This window comes from Parasteatoda tepidariorum, chromosome 1 (assembly GCF_982258835.1).
Source record: "Parasteatoda tepidariorum strain Cologne lab strain chromosome 1, Ptep-v5.0, whole genome shotgun sequence".
Classification (NCBI taxonomy): Eukaryota; Metazoa; Arthropoda; class Arachnida; order Araneae; family Theridiidae; genus Parasteatoda; species Parasteatoda tepidariorum.
This window is the reverse complement of record NC_141755.1, coordinates 18397525-18425272: the sequence shown is the minus strand read 5'-3', so window position 1 is coordinate 18425272 and position 27748 is coordinate 18397525. Positions and strand designations below refer to the sequence as shown.

Genomic DNA, 27748 nt, shown 5'->3' with positions numbered 1-27748 from the left:
AAAAATAGAACAATATATGCAAGAAAAGAGTTCACGGATTTATTCTTTATTTAGTGAAAGAAAAAAGAATTATTTAGGTTGATTATTTTTTTATGCTTAGAATGAAATGCATATTAAACTAAAAAAGATAATTGTGGAATAATGTATCTACTTTTACAAAGTTATAAGCTAGCTTCCTGTGTGTTACATATATTACTTTCTCGGTTGACAAATGCTCAAATCCAAATATAAACAAACACATGGCCATGGCGACTTTTCGATCTCTGAAGGTAGTGAAATCCGATTTATTTTACTTTTTAGCTTTTTTAATACATGCTGTACACCATGTAATCGTTTAAGTGATTTTTCTCGTCATATCTATTTTATTCCTACGTAAATTTGATTATCTTATCATTACTTTTTAAATTTAATTATACGCAACACACCGGCAAGTTGCGTATAGATTTGAATTTACTGATGTTTGCTAATTAAAATACAATACAAGTCCGTTGTAGCGGTAATTTATAGTAAATGATGGAATTGTAGTTATAAGCATGCACTCTTATTTAATATTGAAATAGCAATAAGCAAACAATTCGAAATGTGCTATAGCTTTTGATGTGAGTGATAACTCTGAATGTGTAATAATTAATTACAAGTAATCTGTCAAGAAGAGAAATAAGGCGGATGTGGTAGATTCGTGGTCAGCAAAAGGCTCTGAGTTTAGATTTTTAAAAAATGGACCTATTTTGTACTGCGACCTCGGAACAGGGAATTTTATTAATCTGGAAAATAAAGGAATTTAACTGTAATACCCAAAAAGTCTTAGAAAATAAATAAATTAACCATGTTTGAGCTAACTAAAAACCTGACATTTTTACTTGATTGTACTTGACTTTTGTACTTTATTTTCTTATTTGTACTTTTTACAATTATTGTACTTGATTTTTTTCAAAAAAAATTACCCCCCAGCTTTATAGCATGTGTGAATGTTTTGTAACATATTTCATATATAAGAATAACGCATGAATTAAAAAAATTATTATAAAATTTTTATAATTTAATTACTTACCAGGTACAAAAGTCAAGGAAAAAGAAATAAAATGAGTTTACAAAAATAAGGGAATTTTTCCCTTAGTGTTTGTGGGCAGGCCACCTTGGTTTGCTTTGTAAATTGTGGAGATTTCGTTATTAGTAGCTCCATTAAAGCAATCACCGTGTTTTGGCAACTTGCGGGTGCAAACAATCCTACTTTTGCCTGAGAAACTTTAAAGAAAAAATAAACAAATAAACACCACAGTAGATGAACCATTAGAAGGATATAAACTCTCACTTATAGCATAAAAGGTTAAAATTGTAAGACAAAAAGGTGAAATCATGTTCGTATTTCTGTATTAATACCAGAAGTATATAAAATTGTTTCGTATTCAGCCCTATTTCGTATCATATTGTACTTATTCGTATAATAAACAGCAAAAAAATGCATTTCTCTAAAAAGAAAATCTGCCACAATAACAGACTGGTAATAATTTTATTTTGTTCTAAGTATGCAATTCCTGTATTTTCTACATTGGCATTTTGATAGTAGATTCGTCGTAATGGATGGGTGGCCTAATGTAAACAATAACAAGCGTCCTTAAACCGGAAGAAATTTAGAAAATTTCCGGTGTATAACTCCGCTTATGTTATGACTACGAGGCGATGTGTGAACAAGCCTAATATTCTATGCAGTTTTGTTATTGTAATTTGGGTTCAAATCTAAACATAATTGTACCATTCATAAGAGCTTTCAGAAATGTATTGATTCTCAGAGGTCGTAAGGCCAAAGAAAATTTTGGAAAGTTTCATTGTGAATAATTCTAAAGGTTTGCCATGTTTTGTATTTTATCCTTTATTTGGCTACATTTGAATAAAATGTCGCCAAAAATATCTTTTTAAGTTAGCCTAATTAGAAAATATTCTAATGATTATAATATTAATATGATAATGCTGAAGTTTAAAGACTGAAAGAAAGAATTCGGTACATGTGAAATACTGCAAAAGATATGATGCAATAATATGATGGCACATTTTTTTCAATCTGCGGCGTAAAAATATATCGGAAGCAGTAACCTGAAGTCTTACGAGAGCAATTTAACCACTAGCGCCACCACCCTTAGCTTTAAACGATCACCCATCCATACTGAGTAGCCACTTTACCTGGAATCAGAGGAAACCTTAAATTTTCAGGAAATTTGAAAATGCCGCTAGGAGAGTCTGGAATTTTCTGGGAAATTTACAATTAACTCAGGAAATTCTTAAAAGAGTAAACAATGGGCAATACTGTACCAATGATGGCACGAAAGTTCATTGCGCCTATATTTTTATCAATTATTGCACATTTTAACTTTGACTCAGACGAACTTATAAAAACATAATAATTTATTTCCTTGTCTTCATTGCTATTTTAAGAAATAATATCGATTAATTATTTTGTTCATTTGACTTTTTATAAAATAAACTTTTCTTTTATTAAAATTATTCTTAAACCATTGTTACTTCAAAACTTTTAATTTTAAAAATAAATTCATAGTATTGTGAGCTTGTAATAGTTATTATTAATTTTTATTTATTCATTTTTTTTATTCTTAGAATTTGGCTTTACTTGGAGAGTGGCTATACTGTAATAGCAGATTTCTTGTAATATTCACAGTCATTAGATCAAGGTCTTATATAATCCACTGTTAAAATAGACTGAAAAAATCACACCGCAACAAATAATTTTATTTGGCAAAAAAATTCGTAAATCATATTTTAGTAAACAACACCCATATAATTAACGTAATATACATTTCCACTTTTATATTCACAGAGATTGTTTAAATTTTATTCCTGTTGCCAAATTTATCTCTTCATTGATTTATCATTTCTTTGAGAAATGATAAGGTGATAATGTTCTTGATTGTATTTTATTAATTACAATTCTTTATTTTTAGGGCCTTGTCTCCCTAGTGACAGGAGGAGCTTCTGGATTAGGAAAAGCCACCGTTGAACGATTAATTGAGCAAGGTGGAAAAGTTGTGCTATGCGATCTCCCTACTTCAAAGGGTGACGAGGTTGCAAAAGAATTAGGAGATCAATGCATATTTTCACCAACTGATGTAATTATTCAAAAATAAGTAAAAAAATTTAAATGTGGTTTAAGATTTTTATATTTTTCTGTTTATTTCAGAAGTGATTATTTTCATAAGTTTAAATTATACTTTTTCTTTAATACTGTAACTTTAACACTGTATATCTTTTAAACCTTAGGTTAGTTCTGAAAGTGACATCCAAAAATCATTAAATATTGTTAAAGACAAATTTGAGAAGCTTGATGTTGTTGTCAACTGTGCTGGTGTTAGCATTGCATTCAAAATTTTTAATTTTCTGAAAGATCGTGCTCAAAAACTGTCAGACATGGAAAAAATAATAGAGGTGAGAAACACTTTTAGCCCTTGTATTTTAACTCATGGTCTAATCATCAAATTTGATTACTTTAACTTATATTTAAAATATTTTATTTTGAAAAGGATAACTTTATCTAATTCTATGATTTTATATGCCTTTATGTAACTGTAGTCCGTGGATCGAGATTCAGACAGAAAGTAAAGGTTTATTAACAAAAAGCAAACAAACACATACAAATTTAAAAAGAACGCCATCTGGCGGTATAAAAAGAAAAAGACTTCGTAGCTATCCTTCCCAGGGAATGACAACAATCTCCCCCTGCGAGAAGGATTTTACTTTTTAACACATATAACAATATACATATAAAAAATATTAATTCTCTTAACATAAATTTCAAATTAAACTTATTTTTTCCAATGAGAAAATTAACTTCTCAAAAGTTACAGCTTTAGTTAAAAAATCAGAAATATTATCATTAGTATTCTTATAAACAGTTTTTAAAATTTTATCTTCAATCATATCTCTTACAAAATGAAATTTAAGATTTACATGCCTGGTTTTGTTAGAAGATTTACCATTATTCAACCAGTCAATAGCTGCTTGGCTATCAGAAAACATAGTAACAGGAGCATCAATAAATTTTTTACAGTTCATTTCATTTAACATATTTATTATCCACGTAAGTTCTTGAGCTGTGTCAGCTGCAGCAAATAATTCAGCTTCACATGTTGATAGTCCCACACATCTTTGTTTTCTACTTTTCCATGTTATAAGAGAATTACCTATCATAATTACACAACCTGAAAAAGATTTTCCTCCTTCTGCATTGCCCCAACTTGCATCCGCACTACAGTTTAAAATACCAAATTCTTTACTATAAAACAAGACTCTATCTTTTGAACCGTTCAAATATTTCAAAACTCTCTTGGCTAAAACATAATGCCTTTTTTCGGGACGTTTATTAAATTGTGATAAATAACTAGTTACAAATGCAATATCTGGTCGGGTTCTATTTGCTAAATATAAAAGTTCACCGACGATTTCCTGATAATCAGTTTGATCTACTAAATCATCAGTAGGATCAAAACATCTATCTTCACCTTTAGTTATGGGAATATTTGTTTTCTTGCAATTTTCCAAACCATATTTTTTCATTAAAGTTTCAATGTAATGAGTTTGAGATAGACCAATTCCGTTTTCTTTTTGTGAAATCTCAATGCCTAAAAATTTTGAATCGTTAGTTGTTTCTTCTAATTCAAATGTTTTATTAAGTTTTGAAATGATATCCTTGAATAATTTCGAATTATTATAAAATATTGCCAAATCATCTACGTATACACAAATTGCGAAAAAATCATTATCATTAATTTTAGTAAATACGCAATTGTCAGATGCAAGTTGAGTGAGACCAATCTTTTTAAGTTCATTTTTTAACTTTATATGCCAATTTCTACCAGATTGAGGTAGACCATAAATACTTTTATTTAATTTACACACTTTATTTTTACCATATTTATCTTCAAAACCTGGAGGTATTTCCATATATACAGTTTCATCAATATCACCATATAAATATGCAGTTTTAATATCAAAAAATTTAACAAATAAATCCAATTTTGCTGATAAAGCAATTAATAATCTGAATGATTCAATATTTACCACAGGTGAATATGATTCGGAATAATCAAAATTTTTAATTTGATTAAATCCAGCTGCAACCAGTCGCGCTTTGTAAATTTTGCTATTATTATCATTTTTAATTGTATACACCCATTTACTTTTTATTATTTTATCCTTCTTAGGCCTCTGAATTAATTCAAAAACCTTATGTTTCTCCATCGAAAGAAGTTCGTTTTCCATTGCGGTTTTCCACTCGGAATATTTATTACTATTTATCGCCTGGTCATAATTTTGAGGAATAGATGGTCCTTTCAAGGCTAAGTTCGCGTTAGCTGATATTTTATTTTTAATTCTTTCAGAACGTCTTAATGCAGGAGTATTTTGATTATTTTCATTTTGTGAATCAGCACTTTCTTGAGAAGATTTATGAGAAAAAGAATGTTCACTGCTTGATTCAGTTGGAGGGGAGTTTTGGGTTTCAGTTTCGATCTGTGGTAGAGTTATATTAAACTGGGTCAAATCCTCAATGTTCCACATGCTACATTCACTTTTGTTTGTTAGAAATTTACTTCCTCTTAATGATTCGTTAAATTTAACAGATCGCTCTTCAATTACAATATTTTTATCGACATCATATATTCTATAAGCGCGCTTTTCTCTAGAATAACCGACGAAAATCCCACGTTTTCCCGGAATATCACATTTATTTCGGAATTGTTTAGGTATATGAAAATAAACGACGCATCCAAATACTTTTAAGTAGTTAAGTTTAGGTTCTTTTCCTGACCATATTTCAATCGGAAGATTTTGTTTATTTTTACGCGGTGTTAGATTAGAAATGTGAGTGCTAAAATTTATTGCTTCAGCCCAGAATTTTAATGGTAATTCACTTTCATATAATAATGTTCTCGCCCTTTCTACTAATACTCTTATGGCTCGCTCAGCACGTCCATTTGACGAAGGATTATACGGTACTGTTTTTTCATGTATGATCCCATATTTTTCTAAAAAACTATCAATCTCGTTGTTAACAAATTCTAGACCGTTATCTGTTCTGAATCTTTTGATTTTCTTATTCATTAAATTTTCATACCTTTCTTTAAACATACAAAATATTTCAAATACATCATTTTTATGCTTCAAAAAATAAGAAAAGTACATCCCAGAAAAATCATCCACTAGTACTAAAAAATATTTTGAATTTCCTAATGAATCACAATTTATAGGGCCTGCTAGGTCAGCATGAATTAACTCTAATAGAGAATTACTTTGTGCAATATTAATTGTTGGATGACTTTTATGAGTTACTTTACTTATATCACAAGATTCACAATAATAATTTTCAAAATCTTTAAAATTTATGCCAATAACATTTTGCATTTTAACCATGTATTGTGGATTTAAATGACATAGTCTTTTATGCCAAATATTATAAGTATCCAAATTACTTACTTCATTACATTCTAACTCAGAATTATTTACATCATTATAATCAAATGAATTAGGTGAAATGTTACTACACGGTTCCATTAAAATTTCAAAACGATTGTTTACTTTTACAGCTTTTAAAACACTGCGATTATCATTAGTTAAAATCAAAATATTATTACCTTTAGATTGTATTTTATAACCTTTATCAATTAATTTAGATACTGAAATTAAATTGTTTCGTAAGTCTGGTACATATATTACATCGTATATTGTTAGATTTTTACTGCAATTATCAACTGTTGTTGTAGCTTTTACAATGCCAATTCCTTTAGAAATTAAATTTGATTTCTTACCTGCTAATTGTATTATCCCATTAACATAATTTAAGTTTTCAAAAAAGTTTAAATCTTTTACCATGTGTGAAGTAGCACCAGAATCCAAAATAAAAACAGTTTTGTTTTTACCGGTAGCCCTAGAATTTATTTGGTGTTGTTCTTGTTCTGCGGTAAGTGCAAAATTTTCACTAGAATGTTTATCTTGATTTTCAAATGCACAATGAGCGTTATTGTTTTTGATTTTGTTCATGCCCGATTTATAGTTTGAAAATGTTCTTTTTTCTTCAGATGTTTGGTTTTGATTTCCCTCGTTCTTGTTTCGGAAATAGCAGTCTTTAGCTAGGTGATTCGTCTTATGGCAGATGAAACATTTCTTCCTGCTTCTGTTTTCATATTTATATTTTACTCCGAATGTTTCTGTTCGTCTAGGAATTTCATTTTTTAATTTTGATAAGCTGTTTTCTTCTTCACGCAGTGTTTCTAAAATTTCATCCATTTGTTTTTCACGTTGGGTTTTCAGGATTTCTTTTATTTTTGCAAATTTTCCTCTTAATCCTCTAACAGTGTAAAATACAAGTTCTCTTTCAGAAATTTCCAGTCCAAGTGATGAACATTTCGTTTTAAGTCCACGTGATCTTGCAATATAGTCTGACACATTTTCATTTTCTTTCATTTCAAGATTTTTTATTTCGTTACTTGCATCGATTTTTCGATCTTCGGTTTTACCAGTAAATGTGCTTTGAATTTTTTTCCCATAGAATTTTAGCGTTAGTTTCGTTTGCGAACTGAAGACTTTGGTCATCAGAAAGCGATAGTTGTATGTATGCAACTGCGTCATCATTGTTTAATGTCCATTGTTCCCGCAACTTTGGATCAACGGGGGCTTCTTCAGTTAGCACATTAGCTATTTTCTTAAGTGTCAGCAAAGCCTTGACTTTAATACTCCACTGGTAAAAGTTCTCACTGTTCAGCAGTGGGATACTCGGCAGATCCCTGTTCATTTTGATTTTGGAATCCAAACGATGTAAATCACGGCGAAACTAAGTGAAACTTTTTACTGCATCATAATTTTCAAAACCACAGCCGTGCTGCCAACTGTAGTCCGTGGATCGAGATTCAGACAGAAAGTAAAGGTTTATTAACAAAAAGCAAACAAACACATACAAATTTAAAAAGAACGCCATCTGGCGGTATAAAAAGAAAAAGACTTCGTAGCTATCCTTCCCAGGGAATGACAACAGTAACTTTTATAGACAATCTGAAGGAAAATAAATCTGTTTAAGGACCCTTTACAAAAATCAAAATCAAAAAAGGACCATTCACCGATACATTATGTAACCAAATATATTGACTCTGGTTTTGGTCCATTAAAATGAACCTAACACACTTACAGAAGATGAACCTGATTAATTTTCTCAACGATATGCAAATTAGTTTGTTATAAATATATATGTTCTATAGTCTTATATTATTGTGGTTTTTGGAAAAATAATTATATCCTCGAATTAGGCCTTTTGTTATTAACAAAAATAATTGAAAAACCTATTTTTACAAAGTTAAGTAATAAAAAGAAAGAAAGCACCCCTGCAAGAAACTCTAGATTGACCTCTGAATTTTTTTAATACTTATCATATTGTCTTAGATAATCTACCAAGTGGCACTGTAGATTTGCTAATACTACACATATACATGCTATTTCTCGTAAAATTGCAATAAGAACCAATAAACTAGTATAGTATAGTCTATGTAAGATAGAAAAAGCACCTGATTATCTACTGTTTGTTTTTAGATTGGGGCCACGATTCTAGACCACGATTGGGGAAGCGACTTTCTCCTCATATGAGCATGCCCCTAGCTCTTTGTTTGCCAAAGTTGAACCCATGTGTTTACATAATAAATAGTTTTTACTTATCTCATTTTTTTAAAATATGCTATACACTTTGTAACTGAATTGTATCTTTTTCAAAGAATAGCAATAAAAATAATTTTTATTTTCTTGAAAAGTGTCTGAAATTGTAATGATTCAATAGATAACTAAAAAGCTCATGCTTGTAAATGGGATAAATTCATTAGCTTCAAAAGTTAAGATGAAAAAAGTTGACATGTTTTGAGTGCTTGAAACAGGAAATGGCATCAATTACTACCTATATGTGAATGATGAAAATAAAATATATTTGAAAAAAAAAGAACAACTGCAGCTTTGCCAAAAGAAGGAAAGAAAAAAAAACAACCAAATCTTCAAGAAAACTGGTGTGACAAGGGTAGAAAGAGTTTTGGTGTTTTCAAAGTTAAATTTATTTCAAGGATCCAACAATGTGCAGTATCAAATTCTTGATAGCCACCATAACATCAAAAATTTGAAATTTTGATTCTGCACATTAATTTATAATAATGATGTTTCCTTTATCAAAATTTAAAGTTTATCTGGATTACCCAATGTAGCTGAGGTTGTATTGTAACGGTGATTAATGCCTTTGGAATTATCAATATTGATAAGATCTTTAAGGAACTTATATTTGATTTTTTTTTAACAGGCCTGAACACTACTTCGAAACTAAAACGAAACAGAATATTAGCCATTTTATTGATAAGGTTGTTCCACATACCTATATTTTTGTGAAGTAAAAAATCTACATGTGTCATTTTCGAAAGCGGTGGTATACTTTTTACAGCTGAGTAATATATTTTTCCTTAAAAAGAAATGCAGCCATAAAAAGTTCTTATTTCGGAAAAGAGTGACTGAAATTGTAACTTTACGACACTTTTAAAATTTAATTGTAATAAAATTGAGGAATTTTTCTGTGATAAATAGTTTCTGCATGTGTGCTGTTTAATTTTGTTTTATGCCTTTCACTTGTTAATTTTTAGTATTTCTATGTGTTTACTTTACAGTATCATATAATAATATATGATATTATTATGATGTAAATATATGATAAATGGAATTTATACAATTCATATTCATTTATTGTTCTTAATTTCATAGATTTGAGAGTATGTCAGTAGTAAAATATTGGCATATAATATTGATCTGTATGAGATCATTAGGATATCTTTTTTTTTTTTATTCAGGTTAATGTTGGTGGTACGTTTAATGTCAACAGGTTAGCTGTAGAAATGATAGCAAAAAATACTCCTGATGCTGACGGACAGAGAGGAGTGATAATCAACACATCTGGTATTTCTGCATTTGAAGGACTTGTTGGCCAAACATCATTTGCTGCTAGTTGCCATGCTATTACCTCAATGACTCTTCCTATGGCTAGAGATCTGGCTCCTGAAGGTATACGCTGTAATACGATAGCTCCTGGTAAGTCATTAAAAAGGAATACTTTAAAGCTTATCCTCTCTTAATATTATCTCTGTTATTTACAATACATTTGCAATAACTCATATCTAAAAGGACAGATGAAAAGCTTCAATTTATCATAAGTTCAACTTCGTGTTAGATAATTAGAATAAATAATGACATTTTGAAGTAACAGCAAATGTCTTTTTAGTTGCGGGTTCTTAGATTTGTATCATGAGGGATATTTTCTCTGTCCAGTATGATCAAAAGTGTGTTTGAGGGAAATTCATACTTTAGTGTTATATCTTGATTTCTGTCAATTAAAATTAATTTCATCTTCCAAATTAAGAATTTCTAAGTTTTATGTAGAAATCTTTAGAGAAAAAACTTCATATTTCCTAAAATCAACAGCAAATGATATCCTGAGAACTCATCCAGAACTTGTTGATTTGGAACGAATGTGATAAATTTGAAATGCTCCTGCAATGAATCTTGTCATTTCCAAATCACTAAGCAATGCAGTGCAATGTTTATACAAATAGTGTAAACTAGACAAAAAAAAAAAAAAAAAATATTAATTCCTTACAATTTTCTCACCCTCTGACTCTAATTGTTTTGATCGGTTATGTCTATTTTTCAGAGATCTAAGAAAAAAGGCAAGCAAAAAAATTGTTGCTTCCTTGGCAGTTTTTAAAAATAAAATCTGTTGTGGGGAATGTGTGTGGTCATCTATCAAAATGTACCTCCTGATCGAATCGAGTTAACATGTCTTATATACTAGTGAAAGGGAATTGAATTATTGTATTAGCAGTTATGCTACATTATTCCCCCACCAGAATTTTTATCTATGATAGAATTTGATGAACGGTCACCACTAGTTGATTTATTGCTGTTTTGTGTGAGGGCGGGTGAGCTGTATTGACATCACCGGATTTTGAGTGCTGTATTAAGATCATTGTTGTGGGCGTAGTCACTCTTTTGTTGCAGTCAAGTGTGTACAGGCCCTCTTTGTGTGTGATCGAGACTGAGTAGCAACAGCGTCGCAGTCACGAATAGTGAGTCAACTGTTCAATGTGATCAAACCATCCATTAAGTAGGAGGGTTCAAATTAAAGTGGGTGTTTCAGTTGAGGCAGGCTTGTTTAGATCATGTCCGTGAGTCAACCATGTGAGGCTAGGCTACCGTCAATGTCAACCATCTTCTATCAAACGGTACCTTCAGATAAAATAGAGTTCTGGTCTAGCATGTCTTAATATACTAGTGAAAGGAAATTGAATAGTTGTAGTGGTAGTTACGCTACTCTGTAAAACACCTGAAGTTTGTAGGTGTAAAAACCAAGTCACCAAGAAAACATGAAATCAAAACATCAATGTATCAGATCCACCTAAAGAAAATGTGTTATAGTAATTATGATTAATTAATTATGATATAATGGAAAGATCTCCGAATCTTTAACTAAATTAAGAAAAGAAAAATTGCCTAATTAGTTAACAGAAAGTTGTTTTATGAATTTACAATGAATATATGTGAGAAAAACGTATGCAAAATAATTGTCTAATATATTTGAAGCTTGTTTCTTTTTCTTTTATTAATTTTATTATTTTTCGAAAAAAAGCTTGAGGAATTAAGAACTTTTAATTATGCTAAATTTAATTTAATTTAATAAAAAAAAAGATGCTGGAAACTTATGTTTAAAATAGTTTTGAGATTATTATGCAAGGTTATTGGTCAAATTATGCTTAAATCAAATATTGGTGTACACATCTGTAAGCATAATATCCCAAATTTACATCAGGCTTTGAATAATTTATACTAACTTCTAATCTTCTAACTAAAACTTCTAATGCTCTCAAAACATTCCCTTTTTAAATAATTTGTTTTATATTGTGTACAAGTATTTTGTAAAATATATAGCACTATTTCAATGAAGTTATGATTTCATTAAATTACAGCAAATCATATAAAAAGTTGATTTGGCAAAACTGTTGTTTATGCAGTTTTTCATTTCATGTTTTTTTTTTAAAATTTCATTTCATTAACGCTGATTAATATTTTGTTCTTCCAATCTCCCTAGTGCTTTTTTTAAAACAATATTGTTTGTTAATGACAAATAAAAATTATAATTTCTATTTTATTGTTTCATTTTCTTTATTTTCATATTACTAAGAGTTTTTTAAAAATGTTTTTTTGATTAAAATAATTACTATTTAAAATATTTGCAAATGTATTGCTTTAAGAGTTCAGGGTTAAGTAATATTACCTTGCTTTAACTTTTCAAAATCATTTTTTTTAAGGCTATATGGCAACTGCTTTAAACAGTACTCTACCTCCTGAAGTTGTAAATTTCATAGCCGATGCTACACCTTTTCCAAAAAGGTTTGGATATCCTGAAGAATTTGCACACTTAGTTCAATGTATAATAGAAAATTCAATGTTGAATGGTGAAGTAATAAGATTAGATGGTGGAACTAGGTTTAATATATAGAATTTAATAATGTTATCAATTTCATATAGTATTTTTTTTCAATTAGCATATTAAAATATCATACCTTGAATCATTAAAGTGTGTTGTTGGTGTTTTATTTCATGAGTTTGTGAATCAAATTGTTTTATTGTTTCTTTGTTAAATAATGACTGAAATCTTCTTATTAATTTTTTAATTTCATGATTAGAAATTTCAAAATAGTTGTTTTTTTTGTTTTTTTTTCCAGCTAAATAGTTTTTGTATCTTTTAATGCATTTCAACACAAAAATGTTTGAGATTCAAGGAATTTAAAAAAACACTCTAATTTGAAGTGTGTATTGCAATATTTATTCAATACAAGAAGATTCATGCAACAATAGAGATATAGAGTTCCAAACATTAATTATTAAAATATATTGTGTTTATTTATTACCATGAAAAATCACTCGTTATTTACATAATTGAAATACAGAGGATGAGATAAAACACTCAAATTTAAAATGTCTAGTGTCTAGATTGCAATATTATTTAATAAAAACAAGATTCATACAACAATAAAAATATTAAATTTTAACGCAGTTAAATTTTAAAAATATATAGAGTTTATTTACTTAGTTAAAATTTAACTAAAGGATATTGCACTCTTTATTCACATATTTTAAATGCTTTGAATCGAATCTGAGACACGACATTCTAATTTGAAGTGTGTATTTCTATATGTATTCAATGCAATAAGAAGATTCATAAACAGAGTCATATAGTTCCATACATCATGAATATCTAGGTTTTTTTATGTGGTTCAAATTTAACCAGAGAATAATTCATAAGTTATTTATATATAGAAAATGCAGAGAGCCTGAAACAAATTGCCCTAATTGGAAGTGTCTTAATTGCAATGCTTTTAATGCATAAAGAAGATTACAACAGTGAAGATACAAAGTTTCAATTTTTTAAAGTATATTGCGTTTATTTGTCTATTTAAAATACAATTAAACTCCTTTATTGTAAGCCATGATTTAACAAGAATCTTAGTTTAGCAAGGAAGATTTTAATAAATCGTTAGTTTAATGATAAAAAATAAATCATAAAAATTTGTTGCCCCAATAGTAGAAACCCTCTAGCATGGCAATGGGGGGCTGCAGATTATTACAGCAACTGCTGTTTATTTTTTTATCAAATTTTATTTTTTAAAAGGAAGTATGCAAATGTAGGAAAATTGCTTAGACTAAATTTGAAAACATTTCTAAACTGGTTTTTAATAAAAACGAAAAGGCTGGATCGATTGAACACTGCAAATAACAAAGAGTAAAAAAGGTTTCTCTGTTACTTGATTACAGACTTAACTATATTGAGATTTATTCTATTTTAGTATAGTATAAAATTCAATTTAAACAATATTAAAGTTATTGTGTATAATTTCTTAAGGATCCTATAAATTGTATTAATAAGTAAATTTTTCCAAAACAATGCAAGATTATGCGGAATTTTTAAAATAATAATACAGTCGGACTTCTATTTAACGAACTTCCATTTTACGAATTTCTCTATTTTGCGAATTTTTTCGTGGAACCAAGAACATTTTGGAAATTTCTTCGTTAAATAACTTCTAAATAGCGAAGTGAATTTTCTATTTAACGAATTTTTTTTTTTTGAGATCTACTTTCCCCATTTCCCAAAATATTTAAGAAAATTATTAACTTGTTAACGCATTTCATGGGGGAAATGACCTTGAACTGATTTTCGCATCCCCTTAATTTTTAGAGAAAGAAGTAAAATTCCTTTCCCTTTTTGTTTGTATTTCATACAGGAAATGCAACGTCACTAGAAAAGGGGGGAAAGGGTCAAATTCCTTGAATAGGAAATGAGCAGAGAAGATAAAATGAATGGGTCATCATAGTGTTTGGTCCCTGGTCCCTTATTGACATGTCCTATTATCCCCACCCCCACTGTTCACTTCCTTTCTAGAAAAACTTTCAATGTTCACTCAGTAGAGCTCCGTTCTCGAAATCACCTCCTGTTTTTAGATTGCTGATCAGAGTGCTGCTTGTTGCTTTTCTTGCGGCTGCAAAATGTCGAAGCGAAAGTGCTTGACTATTAAAGAAAAAAATTTAATTCTTCAAGTGGATAGAGGTGTAAAAAAAAAAGATATTGCATCAAAATTTGGTATTCCTTCAAGCAGCTTATCAACGATAATAAGAAACCGTGATAAGATTGAAAACAATAATTTATCAAATCCTTGTTCAAAACGTTTGAAAACATGTGTCTATGAAGATGTGAATGAGGCAGTTTTGAAGTGGATACACGCAATGCCACGAAATTAATGATGATGTACGGATAAATGATTTTCTTTCTATTGATTCTGAAGCTGAAACCACCGAAACATTAACTGAATCAGATGTTTTGGTCTTTGTGAAAAATAAAAACAATACAGCTATAAATTGTGAGGAAGACGAAGAAGATGAAGACGGAAATGATGAAGAAATTAGCAAAACTTCATATGATGAAATGTTAAAATCATTTGAAACAATTCGACGTGGATTGCTATTATGAGAAAAAACACTTTTACAAACAAAAAACTCAGACAAAATTAACAGACTTTATCAATAGTAATTAAAATTAAGAATGCATGTGAAATTGTATGTTTAAAATTACATTTATAATAAATGAAGCAATAATTTTAATATATAAAAATTTAGCATTTTTATTCAGGGGAAAATATATGTAGCATGATAGTATAACACACTGGATAATGTTTTGTTCTATTCTTACTTTCATTGCAGATTTCTTTTATGGGTAAGATTTATAAAATAATTAATTGATAATAATTTACAAGATAAAGGTGTATCAATTGCAATTTTAATTATTTCTAGTATCCGTGAATTTAAAACCTATTCTACGTTGTGTAAGTATTTCAAAAGATGATTTTCTATTTAACGAATTTTCCATATAACGAACTTTTTTTCGGGATTTAGCGACTTCGTTAAATAGAGGTCCGACTGTATCTGTATGATTTCATTGGGGTCGCGGACAGATTTTATAAGAAAATAGTGGTGCATATTCACTCTGTAAATTCTACTACTAGGCTTGTTGTTTATTATCAGGGGTGATTGTATTGCAGGGGTACCCCGGAATTCCGTTTTTTTTTTTTTTTTGTATCAATTTTTGTGCGAATATAGCAGAATTCCTCGTGTCTCAATACCATTGGTTCGCAGACTTTCGTGAATCAAAAACTTAAACAGCGACAAAATTTTGAAGCTTTTTCTGAATCCTGTTAATGAGACATTTACATACATTCTTTTGTCAATTACATCTTACATGATTCTTTTGCCAATTTGATATTTTGGTTTGACGGATTTTTCCAATTTTGAATATTTGAAACTGTGCTAGAATCTGCTTATTCACGCAATTTTAATGCCAAACATCAATTTTTGTACTTACCTGATTTAAAAGCTACGCTTTTCAATTCGTATTTACGTGATGTAAGAATCGCTTATTGCAATTCCTATTCACTTTATTTAAAAGTCCAATATCACGATTTATATTTACTCGCTTTTAAACCAAATATCGTGATTCGTATTCACACGTTTTAAAAATCCAATATTGCGATTCGTATTCAAGCGCATTGTGATTCATATTTGCACAATTTTAAAATTCATTATTGCATTTTCTATTTTCACTTTTTTAAAATCCAATATCGAGAATCTTTTAAGAAGTAAGTTTTTTCTTGAATCAGTTACTCTAAAGGTGTGATATTCTGCATTAGTAGGTATGTATTGTATGTAGGTAGTAATTATAAATGTTAGTTAAAAAAATTATGTGAATTATGAAGCATGTATGGTTTATAAATTGACATCGATTGTTTGCTCATAAAATTTTCGCTCTCTGCGACAATCATCCTTGTATAATGTCGAAACTAGCAGAAAGGAAATAACCCTTTGAAAGTGTTTAAAAACTCTTAATTCAAAAATTGTGTGCATATATGCAGTGAAGAATACTAAAGTGTGCGATTCCTCTCCGGTCTTTTAATAAATCATACAGTCACTTGAACTGCAAGGCTGTCCCAGTGTCTGAATGAGTAATTACAATGTTTAAGTTAAGTTGCTGCTGCTGGAAATACATGCTCGACTTCGCGTGCAGGTCGTCGGGTTACCGAAGCGGGGGGTGCCATTCCCTCTGCAGAGGATCAAAATTGTGATGGCATGTCTTCGGATCATCCTCAAGGATGCTTCCCAGACCGTCGCCAATAGCCCATTGTGCCGCTCAAGTGCGACGTAAATTAGCAACAACAATATAGAAATACCGAAAAATTATTGTTATTATAAAGAAAGTATATCACATATAAAGTAAAACTAAGTAATGGAAATGAGTTTATATTTAGCAACGAAATAGTTGTTAAAGATTTTGTAGACAGTTTGATGGAGAAAAAAAATTTTTTTTTTTAACTGTTCTTAAATATTTTTTATATTCATTGCATTTATATAAAGATCTTTTTGCTTAATTTAAAAACTAACACCTAAAAAGTCATGACGATGATGAAAGACACAAGGTGTTTAGTGATGTTGAATCCAAAAATAAGTATGCAAAAAAAAAAGTGAAACAATAGTTTGGACCATTCTTTATAGGAGGTCTATATAATTAGTAAATCCAGTATTTTGAATAAGAAAGTACTATCCTGTGTAGCATCGATTTAAACATTTGAGAGCTAATTCCGCTTTTCCATTTTCAACACCCTTCGTATGCGTTGATCAGATACAAAGCTAAGTTTTAGCAGCTTTGCAAAAGTTTTGATACACGCAATCTTAAAATTTAGAAACTTGATTCAATCGGACACATGGCAACACTAGGTAACAAATATTTTTTGTTTTGGGGAGAGAGATTTTTTTAATGGATTTTAGATATTTTTTCGTCACTGTTTTCGAATCTGTAATCGATTTCTCACCTCAAGCTACGGTTTTATTTTCTAATGACATTTTTAATTTATATTTTGTCGAAATGTAAAAGTTCAAAAACGTTATATATAACAGGGGGGTCCTGTAAATGTAGCGACAAACGTCCAGGGAAGTTAGGGCATATCATCAGGATTAAAACTGCATAGGAGCCCAATCCCGGAAATGTTATACGTAGCGTTTTTATTCGTGTACTACATTTGGACAAAATATAGAGTAAAAATGTTATTTAAAAAAATCAGCAGCCTTAGGACAAAAACTAATTTCAGATTCTAAATTTTCCACACCCGATTTAGTCAAGATCAGGTATTTGTATACATGCAACAAAAATTGGTGATGGCTCTGTGTCTAAGACTTGTTTGGGAAGTAAAGGCGACCTGTGCGCGAAGCTGGCTGCATTACCTCATTCCTGTCGCTTTCCACACATTTATGGTACCTTGGCGTACAGCTGGCTGTTCCAGAAATATTTTTCTTTTTTAACAAGGAGGAAATTAATTATAATTTAAGACAATAAAATAGCTAATAGTTAAAATAATATCTGTGAACATTAAATGTAATTTCAAGAACGTTTCTAAAAAATTACTTAGGAACCTGATGACGATATGTTAATAAAAGGTGGTAGCGCCTCCTGCTTTGCTTTGCCCACTGATCTCCACAATTACTTTACAAGCATTTTTGTTAATTGAAAATAAGCAGGTTGTTTTATCGAAAATGAAAATTTTTCGATTAAAGATCCCAAAATATTTTACTTTCACACAGATTTAGTTTTTGTTTCTATTGTGATAAGGTTTAAACTTATATTTTTACTCGGTTACTATTGCAACTTCACCCACGAGCTTATTTTTAAAGTTTTGTTTTAATGTTTGGCTGCGTAAAGAACTCGTTAAATATTTTTGCATAAAGTTGATAGCTGTAGAATTTTAAATAGTAATTTTAATTAAGTGCGTTGTCTGTTTTACATAAAACTTCTTTTAAAAGTAAATGTAACAAGCTTATTGAAAAGCAAATTTTAGCTTATTTGCAGTTTAATTATAGTTAAACGGTAACTCTCTATTCTTTCTATCTATCTATATGATTTGTAGCGGCCGGTATGGCCTGGTCGGTAGGGCACTGGGTTCATGTCCGAGAGTTCGTGGGTTCGAACCCCGGCATTTGAAGACTCCCCGTGTAGTAAAGTGACTGATGCACTAGTCGCAAAAGTCCTCCATGGTCCCATAACAAATCAATACCTCTGGGGGCATATCGATCATTCTCAGATTCAGGTCAAAATTACGATCTGTGGATGTATGAATGAGTCCGCCCTATAAACGAGAATGACGTATGGTGTGGCAGAAGTCGAATTCTTGCCCATAGATGGCGCCCCTGGAAAACAAGAACAATCGCACGTCAACAATACATAATTTGTAACTAATAATTACTTTAATTATATAATTACTTTAATTAGTAATTATATAATTACTTTATAGCAGGATATAGAAAATAGCTTTTTTAATTTTAAGCTTTAACTATTGAAAATAATATTAAAAAAACATGACAATACTACAGAATAATATTACGAAAGAATGATAAATAAATACTGTTATATAGGGGATAGGTTAATAATTTACAAGTGAATAATACCCTTATAACTTTCATTAATTTTATAGTAACGACAATCGAAGATATTTTTTTTTTAGCGAGGATTATATCATGTGATTTTTCAGCCCGGAATGGGATACCTGTAAGTGACGTAGTGTGAATATCTTGATCCTAATTGGTTGTTGAAACGTGGCATTTGTTTACGTTAACAACTGTTCATTCCATTCTATTTCAAGTAAGCCAAGCCCGTCAAGTATCTCTTAAATGACCCATCCTAAATTCTTTCACGAAAATTCTTTTTTAAGGATTTCAATTCTTTCACAATATATTTACACTGAGACTTAACACAAAGACAGGCGCGAAGCCATGTGGAACATAAACAAACTAATTATGCATGAAAGTCGCGAGGTACACAGACCGAAAATACATCACGGTTACAATAAAATACATAAACAAATAAATCTAAGTTAAGTAAAAGACGGAGATGAGAAAGTATTGTATTTCAACTAATTCGATGTGCGATACGGCTCTGTATTACTTATCATTATTAAAAATTCTAAGTTACGTAGAGAAACTTAGCTCAACTTCAATTCTCCATTTAGCTGATAAAGATTGGCTGGCACTGACATCATTGGTCACATGTGTGGTTATAGGAGGTCTTCTTCTTCTTGAAGTGCAAGTACCCAATTCATGAAACGATAAAAAGACCAGGGCCCGACTTAGCCTAATTGGGGCCCGTCTCTTCTTCAGTAATGAAGATTTGAAATTTATGTCGGTATTTAAATTTTTCACCTCATTATACATAGATAATTAGAAAATTGACTAGAACCTAAAATAGCTATTAACACTAGAAAGACGGAAAATTAGTCTATACCTATATTGCCTAAAAGCAGTCAAAATGACTGGATTGTAAACGCGTAAATAAATTTTGTTTAAAATTAATTTTTAAAATTTTTCATATTATTTACATTTATATAACAAGTTATTAGTAAATATTAACAATAAAAAAATTATATGTTGTACAAAAAGTCACAAAATTCTAAGAAATTGTGTCATTATATACATCATTGTTTTTCTAATTGAAATTAAAAGCAGTCAAATAGCAGGTTTAGTGTTAAGTACAAGCAGTTCCTTAGTATTAATTAAGCAGTTCCTTAAGCAGTATCCTAAGCAGTTCCTTAGGCAATTTAGTGTTAAGTACCCCCTCCAATGGTCAGACGAAATATCTAACTGTGAAATTTGTCATCTACGAGGGTTGCTATTTATATTTCTGGCCTTACCAACAGTAAGTGTTGCTAGGCGACCGCAGACGATTTTAATCGAAAGTTTGATATTTTTAAACATAAATTCAGCAGACAATTTACCAATATAGCTTCATTTGTGTTGTTGACAGTAAATTGAAAAGTTCTTCTCTTTCAAAAAATGAAATTGAATCGTGAACATTTTCGTGCCATTATTTTTCATAACTTTCGACGTGGATTGTCAAGACAAGAGTGCTTCGATGAACTTAATTCTTTATTCAGTGATAAAGCGCCATCCTACAATACTGTAAAAAATTGATATAACGAATTTAATCGTGGTCGATGTTCGATCCAGGACGAATCCCGTGCAGGTCGTCCAAAATCCGTTGTTGTGCCAGAAAAGATCGATGCTGTGCGTGAACTGATAAAGCAAGATCGTCATGTGACATACCGTGAGATAGAGGCGTCTTTGGACATTAGTATGACTAGCATCAATAAAATATTGCATGAACATTTGAGCGTAAAAAAAAATTTGTTCGTGTTAGATCCCGCATAATCTGACAAACGCTCAAAAAAAGGCTCGTGTCGATTGGTGCAAGGAAATGTTGGAAAAATACGTTCAAGGTACATCAAAGGCTGTGTATAACATCTACACAGGTGACGAATCATGGATCTATGCATATGAGCCGGAAACAAAACAGCAATCAACTGTATGGGTCTTCCAAGACGAGGCAAAACCAACAAAAGTTGTTGGAGGAAGAAGTACATCGAAACAAATGATTGCCTGTTTCTTCGGCATTAACGGTCATGTGGCAACAGTGGCGTTAGAGCAGAGCAGGACGGTCAATTCTGAATGGTACACGACCATTTGTTTGCAAGAAGTCATCGGAGAAATTCGAAAAAAGCAGAAGAACAGGTGAATCATTCTTCATCATGACAATGCGAGCTCTCACACATCGACTCAAGCAAAGGCATTTCTGACGGAGCGAAAGATCGAACTGATGGGTCATCCGCCGTACACCCCTGATTTGGCACCCAATGACTTCTTCTTATTCCCACACATCAAAAATAAATTACGTGGATAACGATTTTCGACCCCCGAAGAAGCGGTTGATGTATTCAAAACGCATGTTTTGGAGTTACCTCAATCGGACTGGAAAAAGTGCTTTGAAAATTGGTTCAAACGCATGCAAAAGTGTATTGATCATCATGGAGAATATTTCGAAAAACAATAAAACCAATTTCGATCCTACATATTTGTTTTTTCATTATTAGGCCAGAAATATAAATAGCAACCCTCGTAGCTGTGAAAAATTCATATCCTTGCTGATATTAGGGCGGAATTTAGCAAAATTTTCGTAAATGCGATGACTCAATTAAGCCAGTCAGAAGCCTGTATTTTTGTAAACATATTGCGTTTTGCTGCATGCAAAAATACAGGTCTTTGATTGCCCAAATTTGTCCATCGTAATTGCGAAAATTTAGCTGAATTCCGCCCTAGAAAGCCATGGATTTACGAAATATAGATTTTTTGGGTTCATACAATAGATCAATGAAAAAGTTAAAATAAAACAGGCCTCATTTTACACTGTACTGATATTTTGTTTAAAAGTTCATTAATGAAGGAAACCTGAAATAAACTTTCAATTTGATTTGGTGGGTCCCTCTGATGTGGGGCCCGGGGCAACTGCTCCGTATGCCCCTGCGTTTGTCAGGCTCTGAAAAAGACAATTATATTTTTATGGTAGGTAATCTCGAAATTAAACTAAATTGTCGTTTAAAATTATTACATTAATACTAGGTCACTATTCATTCCATAAATTAAGTAGTTCGATACAGTTGAGTTTTTAGAATTATTGATGAATAGTTTATTCATGCAACAGATTTGTGTTCATCTCATACGAAAGGGGAATTTTGAAATAAAATATTGCAACAAACTAACTTTTACAAAAAAAGTTCTAAATAAAATTGATTTGGTGTACTAAGAGGAAAACCACGAAAGTGCTTCACAATTAGCATTACTAAATATTGTTATTAAGCTAATGTAGTAATACAGTCAAGTTTTATTAATATAATATCGATATAATTATTTTTTTTGTTGTAAAAAATGCTTAAATATCTAATTTTTAAAATTGTTTCCCTTAAATAAAATAAAATAAATTAGTTTACTCACATATAAGTTTGCTGTTTTTTGCTTTGCTTATTTGTGTTAATTTTATTGCTTGTATAATATTTTCTTAAGCAATAAATTCATAAAAGAATTGTATGTTATTTAAATAATTGGAATGCATTAATCGCCGAAGAATTACATGTTTTAAGAAATTCATTCTTTAAAGAAAATATATGCTTATAAGCGTAATACGCATGAGGTGTTAGGGAATAATATAATAATACATTCTTAAACATTCATAATATTCATTCAAAAAGTTAGCAAAAAAAAAGCTAGCTTTTGCATTGTTTAAGGAGAATTTTTTTCTATGCATGACGTTGTGTGATAAATTAGTTTGCTTCCAAAACCGTTCAAATAAATAATAAGGATTAAAAAAATACTTCATGGCAACGTTTTTTCCAATTATTCTTCTAAGTACTTTTTCAGTTCACATTTCAAGTACACTTCATGCTCTTTTAATTTAAAACGATGTTTAGAAACCGATTAAATATTGCTGTTATAATAAATAATTCTTTTATTTCGTTTTACAAAATGTGGTTAATACATAAATTCTTATGATTTAGTATTTTTATTTTGTCTTGTAATAAACTAAATTAAATTTTTTTAGATGATTAGATTCGTTGTTTGAATATTTTGACTTCTGCCGAACATATATAATTATCATGTATATATGTTCGGCTCTATGTATCTTCTGGTAAATATTATTATTCGCCATAAGAAATCTTAACACCACAAGATTGAATTATTTCATTTTAGTGTTGCTAGTTTAAAATCTTTGTCATTAGATAATTACATTTTAATTATTTTTCTTTTTCCTGAAGAAAATGCCATTAGAAGTCCAACTCAAAATCTGATTGAAAACTTATAAAACGTACTGTAATCTTGAATTAAATTAAATTTTTAAAAGATATTTTACTAAGAAAATTTAATAATCGTGCACGTGCGATTAATTAAAATAGCAAATCATAAAATTAATATAAATAAAAATTAAAAAATGCATATTAATTAAAATTAGTAAATAATAATAAAAATTATACTGTCATATATTTCCAATTACTGCGATTAAGAATAAGAAATCATGTTGTTGGTAAAATGAAATTTAAAAAAATAAAAAAAATTATAGACACATTTTTCTCAGACATGTTAGGATGCATATAAAAAGTTAGAAAAATCGTCGGATAACCGAGAGTGCCGGATAAACTGGGTTCTCTATTTACCTGATTAAAAACTTCATTCTTTTCAAAAATATATCAATAGGAAGTAACAGTCGATATGTTTCAAGCGATCAAAGACAGGTCCCTATTTTCAAGACTTGCCAGACGTGAATGAGAAGAAACATAAGTGGTTCACGCGCTTCAAATTTTAGACTTAAGGAACACAATAGATACGTTCGTTCTTAAGAATACGATATATCATCAATTGCTGCTCTTTGTTGGAATTTTGGGCATAAATTCAATTTCGATAATGCCAAAATTATTTCCACCCCAGTCACATCAGCTCATCTTGATGCCCTGGAATCTTGTTTTATTCATATGAATGCTGATTCCCTGGTTAACGACCTCACCACCTCTCCATAGCGTGTGGAAATGCATTTTACTCTGATTTGCCCCTTTCGACCACTGGGATTTTTCTTTGCTCTGTTTTTCATCTTTTTTTCCTCTCTTGGTCTCTGTGCTTTTTTCCAAATTTGTTTTCTCACCTTTATTTTTCCATTTTATGACAACTTGACGCTTTTATTTCAAACCATTTTTGTTTCTTCCCATTCATGTCTCGAAAATGGGCGCCTATATTTTGAGTACTTGAAACATGTCGACTGTTATTTAATATTCATATATTTTTGAAGTGTATGGAAGTTTTTAATAAGGTAATATTTTATCCCTTCATTTTCTAGAGATTATTTATTTAAGGGTTCTCTATTTCTAATCGAACTCCGCGTATCCAAGATTTTTCTATACTATAAGCCTAACTAAATAATTCTTGTTGTCAAACATCTATCTTGAAAGTGATTTCAGACTGATATGAAGAACTTTCTTAGAATGTAACTTGTTTCAAATATTTAAATGTATTTCATTACAATCAAGATTAGGTAAGGTTATTAAATTTAATCGGGAGATAAAGTGTACTACAATTATATATCTTTTCTTTTTTAGTTTATTTTATTTCTTGTATGAAACTTGTCTATATTTAGGATGAATTAAAAGTATTTTGAGGACAATTCACTCGAATTGCTTTTTTACCCTTTTTATAAATTGATTCATGTAAAAACTATGTTGGGTTTTTTTTTTCCATCGAAATCCATTAAGATATTAATAATAAACGTTTCTCTTTTTCGTTCTTATTAGCATTTAATACAATGTTATTTTGAAAGTATGTTATTCTCACACAGCTCAAAATTCTGATTACATTAGTTTTTTTTTCCTTCTTTCAAAATGCTCGGCGTAAAGGCACACATAAAATAAATTTTTTTCTTGAAATATTATTAAAGAGGAGATAAACAATAACATAAATTCAAAGCAATAACATAAATACGATAAGCAATAACATATATACGATTGAAATTTTCTAAAACACGATAATCTTTTATTTTTTTAATTACTGTTCCAATCAGTATATAAATTAATTTTACTTTATTTAACAAATGTATGAGTCTTTTAAGAGAGGTGGCCACATTAATCAGCCATCGAGTAGCGATGACCTATTTTTCATTGACGCGAACAGACATATCAGGGATCGTAGGGTCCTTAAAAAGTTCAAAATTTTTTTAAAAAGGTAAGAAAATAAGATGTATTTAAGTAAATTTTATTTCACCACAATGCATAATATTTTTTAAAAAAATGAATCTGCTTGCGAAAGCTTTGGTTTAGTTAAAAATTTTCGTTTGGTTTGGTTTTGAAATTTTAGGATAAAAGCTAAAAAAAGAAGAAAAAAAAAATTTTTTTTTTTATAATACTGAAATCACTTGCTTACTTTTTTAAAGAACAGTAAAAAAAAAAAACATACCGTATTACGTTCCGATTCTACAGATCTAACATATTATCCGATATATCCCCATATCCTACTCGACAGGACTTTACAAATTATCCAATTTTACAGACTCAGAATTTGATGCATATCAATCACCGTGTTAGCCACGGAGAAGAATATAATACATACTAAGCTAAACTAAACTAAAATTGAAAATTAGTTAAGATGTGAAAAGTGCAAACAGTGGCTCCATGAAACATAAATAAACTTTGAAAACTTTTAGCAAAAATGTGGCGATTTTTTTTATTTTTAAAGTGATGGATTAAATCTATACACTAGATTTAGTTTATTAGAATCTTTTTACTTGCTTTCCATGATAAAATTAGTTATTTACAACTTGCCATAAGTTTTTCATGGTTTACTGTATAAAACGTATTATTTTCCAAATTTTAACTACACTTTTCTTTTAATGTATTGGGATGACCATCTCACCTCGATATTAAGGAGAGATGGCTACATGTAATTTTATTTTCAGACATTTTCTTTTTTACATCTTGCTCTCAATATTCCATTGATTTTTTCCCAAAATATGTTGAGTACATGTATGACAATCCAATACGCATAAACATACTAAATACGCATATCTCTATCCTTAGTACTTTTTTCTCGATTTGAAAAAACTTAATTCATCTATCCTAGCGTTATATATATATATATATATATATATATATATATATATATATATATATATATATATATATATATATATATATATATATATATATATATATATATATATATATATATATATATATATATAAGTTCAAAATGAAGAATAAAACAAAGAAAAATTATAGACACATGAAACAGGGAGGTGGGAAATAATAAGTAAAAAAAAATAACAAACAACATTTTATTAAAAAAAAAAAAAATGAAATGTTAATTAAAAAACCGGAAAAAAAGCCGGATATATATATATATATATATATATATATATATATATATATATATATATATATATATATATAAGCATACAGAGTTGGCCAAAAATGTAATCGATTACATTTTTTGATTACAGTAATCAATTACTTGTAATCATGATTACAATTTTGATTACAGTAATCAATTACTTGTAATCATGATTCCAAGTAATTGCGATTACAAGTAATCACAACAAGAACGATTACAAGTAATTATGATTACAAGTAATTATGATTACAAGTAATCAAAATATATGATTACATGTAATTTGATTACATGTAATCTAATTACACGATTACAAGACTATTGTATTCTTATAAATGATTATATTTTACAGTAGATAGTAGAATGTATTTTATAATGATACATTTTGCACGTATTAACATGTACTGCATTTTGTACGTATTTGTATACGTACAAATGAATGTAACTGAAATGTATGTACATATGATTTTATCTAGTGCATATGTTCAGACATTTTAGTATCACACACATGTACATACACTTATATTGTAGGTATAAAATATATGTACGTATGTATATAGATAATAATTACGTATGTATGTGCAAACAATGTAGGCATGTACATTTATACACAATGAATATATGCATTTTATGCAAATATTTGTGTATGTAAAATGTATATCTATGTTCATGTACGCATGTATATACAAGTACTTGTGTTTGTACGAACATACATACATTGTCTGTACAATGTATGTCCCATGCATGTAAGTGCAATTTATTTATGAACAGTACAATATATGTATGCATGTACAATATAGGTATATCTGTAGGATGTACAATATATGTATGTATACATGTACATGATATGCATGTCCAGTGTATTTATGTACGTGTACATAATATGTTCATGCTCAATGTAAGTATCCAAATATGCATAATACATTTGTGAACTATTGTAAGTACATTGGGAGTATTTATATTTCACATATATTCATACATGCATTCGACATGCATAACGTACGTGCATACACACATTTGAGATGCATATATTGTACAGATGTATATACATATAGCGTACAGATCTATATACATATAGCGTACAGATGTATATTCATATAATGTACATATGATGAAATGAACATATAATGTTCATATAATGTACATATGTGTGTACATATACAGTACGTATGTGCATAAATATATTGGGCATAATTCTTTCGTACAAATTTTACATGTGTACATGCATGCTATCCCTATCTATGCATATGGTGCAATGTATATATGTACAGTGAATGTATCCACACATGTACAATACACGTATCTTCCATGTATGCATATCCATATGTACTATATA

The 27748-nt window shown here is 29.7% G+C and overlaps 1 protein-coding gene across 3 annotated transcripts; it reads left to right on the top strand.

The window, feature by feature from the left end:
* Nucleotides 1–12: 12 nt before the first annotated feature.
* Nucleotides 13–12646, top strand: LOC107444042 (3-hydroxyacyl-CoA dehydrogenase type-2). 3 transcript variants are annotated; one of them, XM_016058092.5, is made up of 5 exons: nt 13–269; nt 2955–3119; nt 3271–3435; nt 9867–10104; nt 12378–12646. In XM_016058092.5, exons 1-5 carry the CDS (start codon nt 240–242, stop codon nt 12566–12568), a joined length of 789 nt encoding a protein of 262 aa, XP_015913578.3. In that variant the 5' UTR covers nt 13–239; the 3' UTR covers nt 12569–12646. The 3 variants fall into 3 exon arrangements, with proteins under 3 accessions (XP_015913578.3, XP_015913577.3, XP_087016127.1); XM_016058091.5 differs by having other exon boundaries at nt 115–326; XM_087160001.1 differs by lacking the exon at nt 13–269 and adding an exon at nt 1445–1501.
* The last annotated feature ends 15102 nt before the right edge of the window (nt 12647–27748 follow it).

Coding starts and splice junctions, on each gene's coding strand:
- LOC107444042 (XM_016058091.5), top strand. CDS start 240: ATGGCCATGGCGACTTTTCGATCTCTGAAGGTAGTGAAATCCGATTTA. Junction 3,120..3,270: donor GCATATTTTCACCAACTGAT/GTAATTATTCAA, acceptor TTTAAACCTTAG/GTTAGTTCTGAAAGTGACAT. Junction 3,436..9,866: donor ACATGGAAAAAATAATAGAG/GTGAGAAACACT, acceptor TTTTTTATTCAG/GTTAATGTTGGTGGTACGTT.